The sequence below is a fragment of the Tigriopus californicus genome, chromosome 4 (genome assembly GCF_007210705.1).
Source record: "Tigriopus californicus strain San Diego chromosome 4, Tcal_SD_v2.1, whole genome shotgun sequence".
NCBI lineage: Eukaryota > Metazoa > Arthropoda > Copepoda > Harpacticoida > Harpacticidae > Tigriopus > Tigriopus californicus.
In genome coordinates, this window is record NC_081443.1 from 10,104,381 (window position 1) to 10,117,007 (window position 12,627).

The 12,627-nt window shown below is 39.1% G+C and overlaps 1 protein-coding gene across 2 annotated transcripts; it reads left to right on the top strand.

Annotated features, from left to right (window-relative positions):
* The first annotated feature begins 5,959 nt into the window (after positions 1 to 5,959).
* Positions 5,960 to 11,285, top strand: LOC131879061 (sodium-dependent glucose transporter 1A-like). Of its 2 annotated transcripts, none has more exons than XM_059225262.1 (4): positions 5,960 to 6,418; positions 7,921 to 8,047; positions 8,589 to 8,753; positions 10,238 to 11,285. In XM_059225262.1, exons 1-4 carry the CDS (start codon positions 6,227 to 6,229, stop codon positions 11,188 to 11,190), a joined length of 1,437 nt encoding a protein of 478 aa, XP_059081245.1. In that variant the 5' UTR covers positions 5,960 to 6,226; the 3' UTR covers positions 11,191 to 11,285. The 2 variants fall into 2 exon arrangements, with proteins under 2 accessions (XP_059081245.1, XP_059081246.1); XM_059225263.1 differs by having other exon boundaries at positions 5,963 to 6,418; positions 7,921 to 8,080; positions 8,587 to 8,753.
* Positions 11,286 to 12,627: the final 1,342 nt, after the last annotated feature.

Below are 12,627 nucleotides of genomic sequence, written 5' to 3' on the forward strand. Positions count from 1 at the left end.
TCGGGTTCATAGGTTCGATCCTAGGTCTGCCCTCCCCCCTGCAGTGGATCATCGCCTCGAACGGCGGACCCTGAACCCTAAATGGGACACCATATATATGTAACATTGAACAAATTGTAAAACTATTGTGATCCAATGAGAAGCAGAATCTCGCAATAAAGACTTTTGTCTAAAAACAAAAAAATTTTGAAACGCGACTGGGTACAACTTAGTATTGTCGCATCTCAAAATTTGCGTTCACGAAACCACGTGGGGGGTACCCCATTGGAAACCAAGATGTTGAATTGTCATAAAACAGTACGAGGGAATGATAGATATCTAGTTCTCAATAAAAACATAACTCATGCTGGAGATCCTTACGGAGATCAGATGGCCAATTTCGACCAATCTGATTGACTTGTGTCCCCCCTTTCAGAACACATTCACTGACAGCTAGTGTGGAGCAAACCTCTTCAAAGACTAAAATCATCCTTTCTATCACTTGGTTTATGAACGGTGCCTGTTTCAGAAATGAAACCAGGTTTAGTTCTTCCAGCCTTTGCACAATCAAGAGCCAATGTTCATCTTTGAACTTGAACCTAGCCCGACCGACCTTCCCGGCAGGTCTATCGCAAGAGCACGCCGGCTTTTGAATGTGAAATCAAGGTCATTAGAAAATACCAAGTCCAAAACACTACTTGCTCTAGTGGCTTCTCCACCATGCTGGGAGAGTTGGGCAAGACTAAAAACTCCTGCTTTTCAAACGACTGAAGTCGATTTCGAAACGGAAATGCACCCTTTTGGAATAAGGTCCACAATGTTTTCCAATGTTTCATGATACATATCGAACGCATTCCCCATCTCCTTGGTGGTGACACGGTTATCCTTTTCCATAAAATTGCTAACCGCGGCAATAACCCAAGGAGTCCTGATTTGTTTTGAAGAACTTCGGCGATTCCATTATTTTCTCACCGTTTCCAAATATTTGTGTAGTTAGTAGACCTCGAAAAAAAAAATAAAAGCCTGAAAAAAATGTTATAATTTTTTTTTTGCTTTTTTGGGTGGCAAAATATGTGAGCCAAATTTCCGATTTTTTCACTTTTTTTTATTCTTTGTCGACTTTTTTCTCACAATTTAACACATTTTGGAATATTTCTTGTCCTTTTATTGTCATTTGGGTCCATATCTGCTTCCTTCTTAAATTGTTGTTCCTTGTTTGGGACCTTTTTATTCACTTATGTGCAGCATGATTAGATGAAGGATTAAGTTCTCAGCCAGAACCTTTCAGCAATTTGCTTTTGGTTTGGGTTTACACTGACTTTACCAATTGCTGCAAAAAAAGGTAATCCCCGGAATAACTAAATTCAAAGATTATGCTTTATCCAGCTGTTGCCACTGAAACTTTTAACAATATTTGCTTTACTAACGAATCGATTATTCAATTCTGCTCCCTTTTTTTGGTTTGGGAAAGTTTGCAAGAAAAGAAACCTTGCACTTGAGCTACATCTGGCGTTTTATCTGACCCAAAATTATTTTGTGAACAAAAACGCCCTCATCACCAAAACAGTGTATAGGCTGAAGAAGAGAGTCAATTGTTTACCATGACATCTGTTTCAATTGAAAACGTGTCCCAATGTCGAGCATTGCAAAAAAAATTAATCAGTCCAATTCCAGAACATCTTTAATCAGTCTTTCCGGCAATGCCAAATTGGCCTGGAGTGAATTTCAACCAGGATTTTTTTTGAGTTTGGAAGCATGTTAGGTGTTAAAGTATTTTTTTTTCTTTTTTTTGCAGACTTCCTTACCGCTACCGGGATTGGAATTCCAGCAGTTCAAGACGAGAATATTTTTTATTTTACTTGATTTTTATTTATATATATATATTATTTGATCGGCCCGCGAATTAGAATTGGCTGATCTGGCTAATCCTTGAATATAAGGTTGATCCGGAATTTTAGTCAAAAACTTGTCCAAGTCTGACTTAAATCTTGCTATTGGATCAACGCCTACATAAGCCCTACGAATATTTGAGGGCAGCAAATTGAACAATGAAGGAGCCCGAGAAAGAAGAGAGTTGGACTTCATTGTTTTAACTAGCCTGGATTCTCGAGGGCTTGAAGGTGCTCTCAAAACGCACATTAAGCCTCTACGGTCACTAGAACTGACCCTAAATCCTGGGTTGGGACAAAGCTCATGAATGCTTTTGAAAACGTACAATATCAGAGACCTTTCGTACCTTCTCTGAATACTATACAATCCCAACCTTTCTAACCTCTCCCAGTACGAGAACTCTCTCAATCCTGTAATGTTCGTAGTGAAACACCTTTGGACCTGTGCAAGCTTTTGCAAACCTACTGAACTCATTGGAGCCCAAATGGGTGAGGCATATTCAAGATGAGGTTGAACAATCGACTTGTACAGAGTTCGCATCGTGATGCTGTCTCTGGACTTAAACGTGCGATATTATATCCAACTACACGTTTGAAAAGCTTTACAAACTTTCAACCGGATATTCTCATCGAACTTTCCATCATCTTGGAGGACTACACCTAAGTCCTTCATGGATGAGATTTGCCTTCATCATCTAATAGTGGAGTGTCTAATTGCGTCGACCCAAAGGTCATTGAGCGGAATTTCATTCCGTTCATGGCCATATTACTCTCAGTAACCCAAGAATAGATTTGGTCTAGAACCTCTACCAGACAACCGGAGTTCTGACCATTCCTACCAACTACCAATTTTGTATCATCAGCATAAGAAGAGATACTGACATTACTACTACCAAGCTTCTGAAGCGGAGCAATGAAGATGATGAAAAGGAGAGGACCTAAAATGGAGCCCTGAGGGACGCCCAACTTGACATCATTGTGTCACTAAGGGATCACTCAACCTTAAATAATTGCTTCCTACTTAAAATGAAACTTCTTAAACAATTGAGAACTTTGCCTTTGATCCCAATCTCAAGGCACCCCTAGTTCCTGGCTGTTGGAGGGTATATGATGCTTACAACGAAATTCATTTGACCTGAGAAGTTGCTGAAGGTATCAGTAACTTGTCAGCGAAATATTAAGTTCCTCCACGACTCAAAAAATAAAAATAATCAATTATTTGGCTTATACACCCGACCGTATTACGATCCTTTAATGCCATAGGTTTGCGAAATCTGGATGATGTATAAACTAGTTATCCTCCTTTGCCATAGTGACCCTAAACAAAATAATAAGAAAACTACATGGCCTCCTGTCTTCAAAGACAATTTTAATCTCATAAGTGTTTAAAGGCTATTTGGGTTTTGGTAGTGATACAGTTTTCTGTACTGGATGAGATATTTGGTCTTATCGTGTCCCAGAACTAGAAGCGAAACGGCCTCCCTGATAATCCATCTTGAAGTATTCCACAATTGAAAACATCGCACCAACAGAAATGTGCTCCAGCCATACCTCATTTACGGGGTTGTGAACAGTTTAGAGTGCTGTGGAGGATGACCAATCATTCAAAGAGTACAGATCATTTGCTATGTTGGCCCTTAACTTGTGCAAAAGCTAACGAAACCGCGTTCCTCCATCCAAAGAGGAAGCCAACAACGATGTCTGTGATCTTCAATACAAACCACCAGATATGCCAAGCTCTAGCCAAAAAATTCTGATCTGTCTCTTCAAAGTCCTGAAGCTCTCTCCCACCGTCAGTGAGATGTGCCCAATGCTATTTATTCCTACCATTGTGATGAAGTTCGTCCCAAATTATGGGTGTCAGTTCAACACCAGCGCAATCAAAGACAATAATGCTTCTAACTCACCACCAACAGCACGAATATGTCAGCCAAGAAAAGCTCATATGGAAGCTATCCAGTTTGAAATACTCCGCCAATTATTTAAAATATGTGGTAATCAAAAGAGATTATGCCCAGACAATGTGTTTGTTAAGTATGGTTTTTGTTATGAAATGTACAACAGAACAAAGACACTACTTCTTTATTCATTTTATAGTTCCATGGGCAGTTTAAGGCAGCTGGCTAGTCAAGAGGGCACCGAAAAGAAGCGACATATTTCGTTAATTATGCATGGATGGAGAAATAGATGGAGTAGGTTAATAAGTATGGAGCAAGTGAGGAAACGGAGAACCAGTCAATCATGTACGTTGTTCATTCGACTACATTTAGTCATTGCTTTTTTCGCTAAATAATTGCGTCCCAAGCACAGCTATGATTTCTGGGAAAAAATCAATTATGGAAGCTTTTACTAATACAGTTTTGAACAAAAATTGATAAACTTTTAACCCTCCATCTGAAGCTACACACGGGTAGGCTTGAAAACTAACGGAATTGATCGTAAATACTAGAAAAAGATGATTTAGAATGATACAAAAAATTCTATTTTTTTGCCATTTTCTGCCACTTATTTTGGATCAATATCTGCCATTTTCTGCGATCATTGTCTGCCAGGTGATAGACAGTGACTTTTAATAATTTCTCATCCCTGCTCGATGGTCTAGGTTAGTAAGAAGAATGAAGTCCAACTCTCTTCTTTCTCGGGCTCCGTCATTGTTTAACTTACTTCCCTCTAACACCCCACATAATACGAAGGCGTTGTTGATCCACTAGCATCTTTCAAGAATGAATTAGCTAGCATTCGAGGAATATTTAAGATGCGATTACAATAGGCGAATGAAATCGGTAACATCGATAAATTGAGACAGTTTTGAACTTAAGCCAAAATCCAAACGAGTGCGAGCGGAGAATAGATTAGTCTTTTTTTCGTTAGATAATTCGTTCGTACCAAGTGTCCAATTTTTACTCTATTGCTCTCCTTTGTTGTCAACCACAAATTCAACCTAGCGTCGAAGGCCTTCCAGGCCCGGGCGACCTCTGCGGGGCTTCACGTGGCCATCTCCGTGGTAATGACGGATTGGTATGAGAAGAAGCAGATGCCTTTTTTCAAGCGCTTTCATGAAATCAAAATAACAGGGAGTAGGACCGGGATGCTTGGAGACCAAGACTGTTCAGTCCAAAAGTGGGAAATATTCTCCATCAACCAGGTCACCACCATTTTGGCAGTATTGGCCGGGGCATTTTGAAAGGTGTAAGACCTGCCATCTGCCACGTCTTCCATGAATGGTTTGACTGTATTTGCCATCCCATCCAGGTACATCATCTCCTTTTTCACGAATTTTGTCCCTTCTAGTCTTGTGCTCTTGCCAGATTGTTTAAAGCCCTCACGACCCTGTCTCCTCAAGTACTTGAGCAATCGGGCAATCTTTATGGGTCATGTCCCGCGGACCAAAGTTGGATGATAGCCTTCCTTCTTCCTTGATAAATTTTTCTTTAGGGCTTGGTTTGGTTTTCGACGCCATTATTCAACGATAGAATCTGAAACCTTTCACGCAAAAAATAAGTGGTTCTCTACTTCCATTTGTTTGGTTCAAGATGAAATTCAAAACTGCTTCAATTTATCACTCAGACCCAATATGAGGCATTCTCTTAATGTAGTAACATGCTACAGATTATCTCCCTGGATTTAGGTGACACAAAATTATCGTCATTGCGTTGGATTAATACCAGAAAAACTCGTTCAATGCTTCACTTCATACCTACTAAATGTGAACGGCATTACCAAAAACTGCAAAAGAAGTTGTTCCTTGTTTGGTTAAAAAACACCGTTTTTTTCACGCACACACCGAAGACGAAGAACATTGGGCGTTTTTCATATTATTCAACATTGTTCGTTGATCACCCACAAAGAGGAAACATTATGCAAAGAAAATGCGCAACGGCTGTTACAAAAGTACTTGCCATTGCATGGAGATTTCGCGTTTTTATTGGCCATATGTTCATGAATCGTTGCAAACCTGAACATGAAAAAATGGCTTACACGTCGGAAATTATCACAACTAGGTAGTTGCTAACGCATTGAAATCCTGGAATGTATTTTTGGAAAGAAAAGAAACATCTCTAATTGGCATGAGAAAAATATTGAGCTTAGGTCGGAAGTGTTATTATGAGCATTAATCCATTAATGCTCGCTGACATATTCGATACAAATGTGCATACTCCATTTCTAAAAGGCAGCCACTTGTGAATGGAAAACTTAAAAAGACCTCTTTGCTCTAGCTGAGTTTTCCACGTGTGTGAGAGCCAACGTCGGAGAAAAAATAACAACTAGTCCTTTGTCATAATGAGCAAATGTGAGAGCTCCGGTCATTTATAACCACACAAGCGTCAATCAAAGAGTGATAAGTGGACGATAAGGTGATGACTCAGATCCTGGGATCAAGCTGTCTAAACCGCTCAAGGGATGGGACCCATAGGGAAAACAAACCAATCTTGGACAATGGTGATGAGAACAATTCAAGCCCCACGGTGGATCAAACTTTGTTTGACAGTCAAGACGTTTGTGTGAGGATCACCAAGACATTTCTCCTCAATATAGCCTTCCTGGCTTTGGTAAGACACATTTTTTGGCTTTGGGGAAGGAGAGGCAGGGTGACTTCTTATCGATCCCAAACAATCTACAATGGAAATGAAATAAGAGCAAGTGACACTTTCCTATCGATGTTGTCGTGTTAAGTATGTTCTGGCTCTGTTGCATTGCACTTTACCATAGACTGTTTTATGAGAGTCCCTACTCTTGCGAAATCTTAAACTCGATGACGCACATCATGCTTTTAGTGAAGGTTTCACATTTAGCAGGGCTTATATTCCAAGTAACGTCGATCAATCAAAAGGGGAAGAGCAACACAGGATTAGAAAATAATCTGCTTAGGATATACCATGGACCAAAAATGCTATCAACCTAAGGCAAATTAACATAAATTTTTGAAGGATTTTGGCAAAGGCAGCTCAAATGTATCAACTCAATATTTGCAAGAGCCTAGCTAAAAAAACACCTTGCCGTGTAAATCATAAGCCATTTTTGTTGTAACGTGGGAAGCTAATGATTTGTGCCTCTTTTTTAAACTAAAAGGTGTCTGATACTGTATGTGTGGGACCGCCCAATTGAATCGCCGACTTCTAGAGATTCTGGCGTTGAACGGAAGGGTAAATTAAATATTCCTATCAATAATTGCAAAAGATACAGTTGAAAAATCAGGCTAAATTAAGGCTCAAAATTTGGTTGAGGGAACTCGGTAGATATTGGTAAAGCTGTGTTGAAAGGACTACAAAAGAACTTGAAATTTTGGACCCCTCTTGGTAATCAAATGTCAAACAGTACGAAATTTCTTATTTTATGAATATATATCTTGAAAAGGGGCTCTGCGTTACTTTGATTCGAACCGCTCAGATAACATGTTTCTAGCAGCCCGTAATAAAATCCACCATTTTGTCACAGGCAAAATATCATAACAAGTAGTTACCCATTTTATTGGAGCGAGTTCCTTCTGAGCACCATTTATAATTTTGACATTTATGGCCTCCAATATTTGCCGCAAAGTGAGTGTTTCCCATCAGGGGGAACAAATTGCGGGCAAATATGAAAGAAATGGGAAATTAATTGCACCTGTAGCTGGCAATGCTTTGAAATCTACATCTTTCTGATGGATTCACACAAAAAGATGAGCTCTGATCCTCTATGGAAACCTCCTGTCAGCAACGGTTTTTTAATACTTCAATTTCATCGCTTTTCATAATATTTCAAACGTAATTGCTAATTTGTTAGAATTACAATTACTTGAAAATGTAATGACTGTACAATTACATCACATGTCTGCAAGCAATTCACGTAGTTCTTAATGGAGAAGCATGTTGCAAACAATTTATTACAAATAAACAAGTGAAGATCCTATGGACTTGTATTTTAAATTTGGTAGATATAAAGAAACACCCAAGAGCGAATTTGTGCTCAGTTTATGATTTTTTTTTTTAACATTAAGTGTTTATGCATTCCAATCAAGGATTGTTCAGGATAATATAAAGTGCGTGTTAGATATACTTCTCGTCATTTTCAGGGTGTTTGTGAAGCCATCCGTGGCCCGACCTTGCTGGATCTCCAGGATCTCTACAAGACCAACCTTGAGACCATTTCATTCTTGTTTTTAATCGAATGCATTGGCTCTTTATTGGCCTCATTCTTGAGTACGCTTTGATGGATTGGCAACGCGCCATCCAAGTTAACTATGGGCAGCTTTAGGGCGGCTTTACACTAGGATGGAAAACCGAGATTGAATCCGGTTTGAGAATTGAATTAGGACTAGTGCTAGGGCGAGTTTTTCGCAATATGAGTCTTTTTGTTCAACTCGAGTACAGCAAAAGACTGGAGACCTCCGCTCGACTCACGTCTTTTGCCGAACTCGACACAGCACTAGTCCCACTTCTGGTCCTACTTCAATCCTCAAACCAGATTCAATTTCGGTTTTCCATCCTAGTGTAAGGGCGGATTTACATTAGCATGGAAAACCAAGATTGAATCCGGTTTGAGGATGGAAGTAGGACTAGTGCTGTGGCGACTCCCGTATTTCATTGTTCTGAAGTCGAGCAAAAAGATTCATATTGCAAAAAAGCTATCCCCAGCACTATTCCTACTTCCACCCTCAAACCAGATTCAATCCTGATTTTCCATTGTAGTGTAAAGCCGCCCTAAAGTCGCCCTAACATTGTCCTCTTACGTCTATTCCAGTTGGCTTATTCATGACGAACTATCCTCATCTGAATAATCTGTTTGTGTTCGGTGGATTGGTTTCACTAGGTCTAGTGACTGCATTAGTCCCTTTTGCGGGCGATTTGCCGAACCTTTTCATCCTGCTCTTCTTCGTGGGATTTCTCATTGCTGCAGTTCATACAGGTACTAGACAAGCTTTTTGGATTTTTAGGTGATAACTTTTTGAAAGACTCCAAATCTCAATAAGAATTTCTCTCCTTGAGGCAAAGGGGATTATTGAAGGGAAATTACCAGGGCTTTAGCTGCACCTCGATAAAAGGAACTAATCATAGTTGGTTCCAATCAGTTTCTCAGAAAATGATCTCCACCATGGATAACTCCTTAAACAATGATTTTTCCACCAACGATGAATTGTAACAGGGATAACTTCATCCATCAACAAATTCATCCATCAACGGCAAGGTCATGAAATTGATTCTTCAGGTTTCACTTTTTCTTAAATCTTAGGAAGCGTTCTGACCAATAGGGAAAGAGCTTTCGTGGCCTTATTGACAAAGGCTGGAATTCAAATACTTTTGAAGTATCATGCACAGGTAATTTAATTCTACTTGGTGTTGTTTTTGCGTTTGTCAAGAGCACATCGAGTTTGCCAAAGCTGATTTTGAAACCAAAGTCTCATTGAAAGAGGTAAATTCACTCAAAAAAGAGTTTTTTTTTGCATTTGTAGCATTAATGGGTTTGGGCAGAAGTAACATCCATAGGTGAAGGAAATGATATGAAAGCCCCGCATAAAATGATTACTTTCACGTCGAGCAGAAATCAAAGAAGGATGACGGTTACGATGTTTGGACAACATACTGAAGCAAACCGGTTGAGCAGAAATAATTGCTATTTTCTCTTAGTGAAGTTTCAAAAAAGTTGGGTGAACGATGGAACTCAGTTCATTTTGAATGTTTATGGCTCGATGACCTATCGAATTCTGTCACTTCCCCACTTATATTATCGAATATATGATCGAAGGATTAGTTGCCAAGGTGAAAGCGGGCTAAATGAAGTTATTACTTGGGATTGCATAACTTGTTACCATTTCTTTATTGGGTAGTATTACCATACGTAGAAGAAGTAACATAGAAGAGTAAAAATCGAGTTTGTTATGGTTTTTTACTGCAGCTGAATCGGTAACCAGTGGACAGGGCAACTCTAGCTGATGGAAAGCAGCGCCTCTACAATCAGAAACTACACTCTAGCAGCCAGTCAGGGGACATTCATTGGCTCTGAAAACAAGTCCGTCTGGCTAGCTCTCATCGCACTCTCTAGGAGGTGCTTACTTCGATGGAAAAAACGTTTTGACCTGAAACGACATTTTCCCTCTCTTTTTTAACTCTATTTGAGTCTATTTCGAGGATTGTAAATTCGGCCAAATAATTTGTCATAACGTGACAGAATAAGGAACTCGTAGCCTAACAGCATATTCATCGTGCATCATAAAGATGTGGGTGGCGGTGGCTAACTAAACAAAGCTAGGCGTACTTTTCGCACCAGCTGATGAAGAAGAAGAGCAAATAGGTTTAAAAAAAAAAGACAAACTGATTGTAAATGTTCAAAGGAATTTAATTTTACCTGCTAAAACAACTTAAACCTGCATCATACACCTTTTTCAATTTTAGGCGGCAATGTCCTATGCTTGGACATTTGGTCTGGATTTGATAGTGGTCCCCACATACACTCCATCCACTTCTGTTACTCTTTTGGAGCCTTCTTCGCTCCAATCCTGGCTTCCCCATTCCTCAGTAAACGGATCCAAACCGACGAATTGCCCCCTTCCGGCCATTTTGATCACTTGCTTCGCCAATTTCATCCACACCTGATCACTACCACAGAGATCACCAAACTATACCCAATCATAGGGATTGGAACGTTTTTGGTGTCCTTTGGCTTTCTTCATTACGGAATCGAAGATTTAAAGAGACGGAAATCCGTGTTGAAAACAGCGACTGATTTGGATTCAAACTCCGATGAATATGAAAAACCGCAGGAACAAAAGGCTACGCCATTTCTGACCCAATTGTTGGTGGCCTTATTCAGCCTTTTCCTGTTCCTTTATGTTGGCATGGAATATTGTTTTGGGACCTATCTCACAACATTCGCCTATGAATCCAGACTTAATCTAACTCGAATTCAAGGAGCCAATTTAACCGCCATCTTTTGGGGAGCGTTTTCGTTCATGCGATTCCTAGCCATCTTTGCAGCCTTTTACATCTCACCCTTAGTGGTCTTGGCCTTCAGTTTCGTGATATGCTTCTTTGGCACCTTTACTTTGATATTTATTGCCGAGCAATCTTATGAGGCCTTGGCACTTGGAACCGGGGTCTTGGGATTTGGCATGGGAACAATCTTTGCCACTGGTCTCTCCTGGTTGGAAAAGTACATCAATATCAACAATGGAGCTGGCACGATCCTAGTTGTGGCGGGAACGCTTGGTCCAGATATGTTTCCTGTGCTGCTTGGCCAATTCCTGGAGAAGTCTCCAATGGTTCTGATCTACACCCAATTCGGCGTGATTGTGGCATGTATCATCTTATTCATTGGCTCTTACTGTATTACCAAAAGGTTGAAGTAAGAAAAAAAAACAGTTTTTCCCGATTGATGGGATATTTTCATGCTAGTGTGCAATATTTGCAAGAGAAGTATATAAGCAGTATTTTGTGATGAGCACTTTTCCTGTCTAAATACTGGGGCAACTGAGAGGACAAGAGAAAACAAAGACAAATTTGGCTTCAGAGTAATTACACCGACACTTGTGATATTAGTCTATTGTTATACACAAGCAACAAATTCGTCTTGCTTGGAAAACTGTCCAAAATTGACTCTAATGGCTTTCATCTTTATCAATTTCTAGTATACTAAAAGTTTATTTCAATATCAATATATGGACAATATGTTGAGTACCGCTGAGGCAACATTCAATATTAAAACAATTTTCAACTTCAAAATAAGTTTCTAACCTAGTCATGCACATTGCACTGAATGACTCCAATTAAATTAGGCAGAAGTACCAAATTACATAAGTGCTATGCTCTTTTTGAAGAAGAAACTATAATCCGATTACATTTCAAAACGGTGTGATTGGAACAATTGCAAAAAGTCAGTCGTCACTAGCTTCTTTTTTCGACACTGAAAGCGACCTTTGTGTTTTCGTTTCGCGTTCGGAGCAACAGAAGAAAAATTAAAGCTTTTTGTTCAATCTTCCCAGATTTTCGCGAATGCCGAAACATGATATTTACTAATAATGAAGATGCATATTTTGTTGTGATGTTTTCTGAATAAGAAAGGTCAGCTCAAAATTTGATGCTCAGCTTGAAGCGACATTAAGAAGCTTTGATTAAGTTCTGGTGATACTTGAGGTTTCATGTACATTTTGCGAGCACGTTCAAGCCTCGTCAATATTTCCTTGACTTATGTTTGAAAAGGATAAGGTTTTTAGGGTGAACATTTGTTTCGTTGGCGTCTTTTTCGATTATATTGGAAACGGATTAGTCAATTAACTTGTTAAAAAGCAATGTGTCCATTTCAGTCAGAGTTTTATGAAAATTATTTCGTAAATAGGTTTGCCTAATTAGGTCATGTCCTAAATATTTAGAAAACCGAATTGAGCCTAATTTGAGATATAATCCCATTCCATTGTACAATAATTACGATACTATACTTCGACTAGATATACTAATACCGCCAATGAGTCAAATGAAATAAATATAATTGTCAGAAAAAGTCCTCAAAATATTTGATTTTAAAACGAACCTGTGATATTTCAGGTACACATCCTTATGAGTTATTGGTGAAAATTCACCTTGTTCTAAGATGTAACCTACATTTGTCAAGAATTCGAGGATTACATTCAGCAACTAATTACTTTACCATGTTTCTAACTTCTTTTTTTTCAATTTTAACTTCAACAGACTTCTTTTCTTAATACTGGGAACGTTTTAAATGAGTTTTTTTTTTCAAATTAAAAAGGTGTTTCGTCACAACATAACATAAAGCAATGTCTTTTGAAACC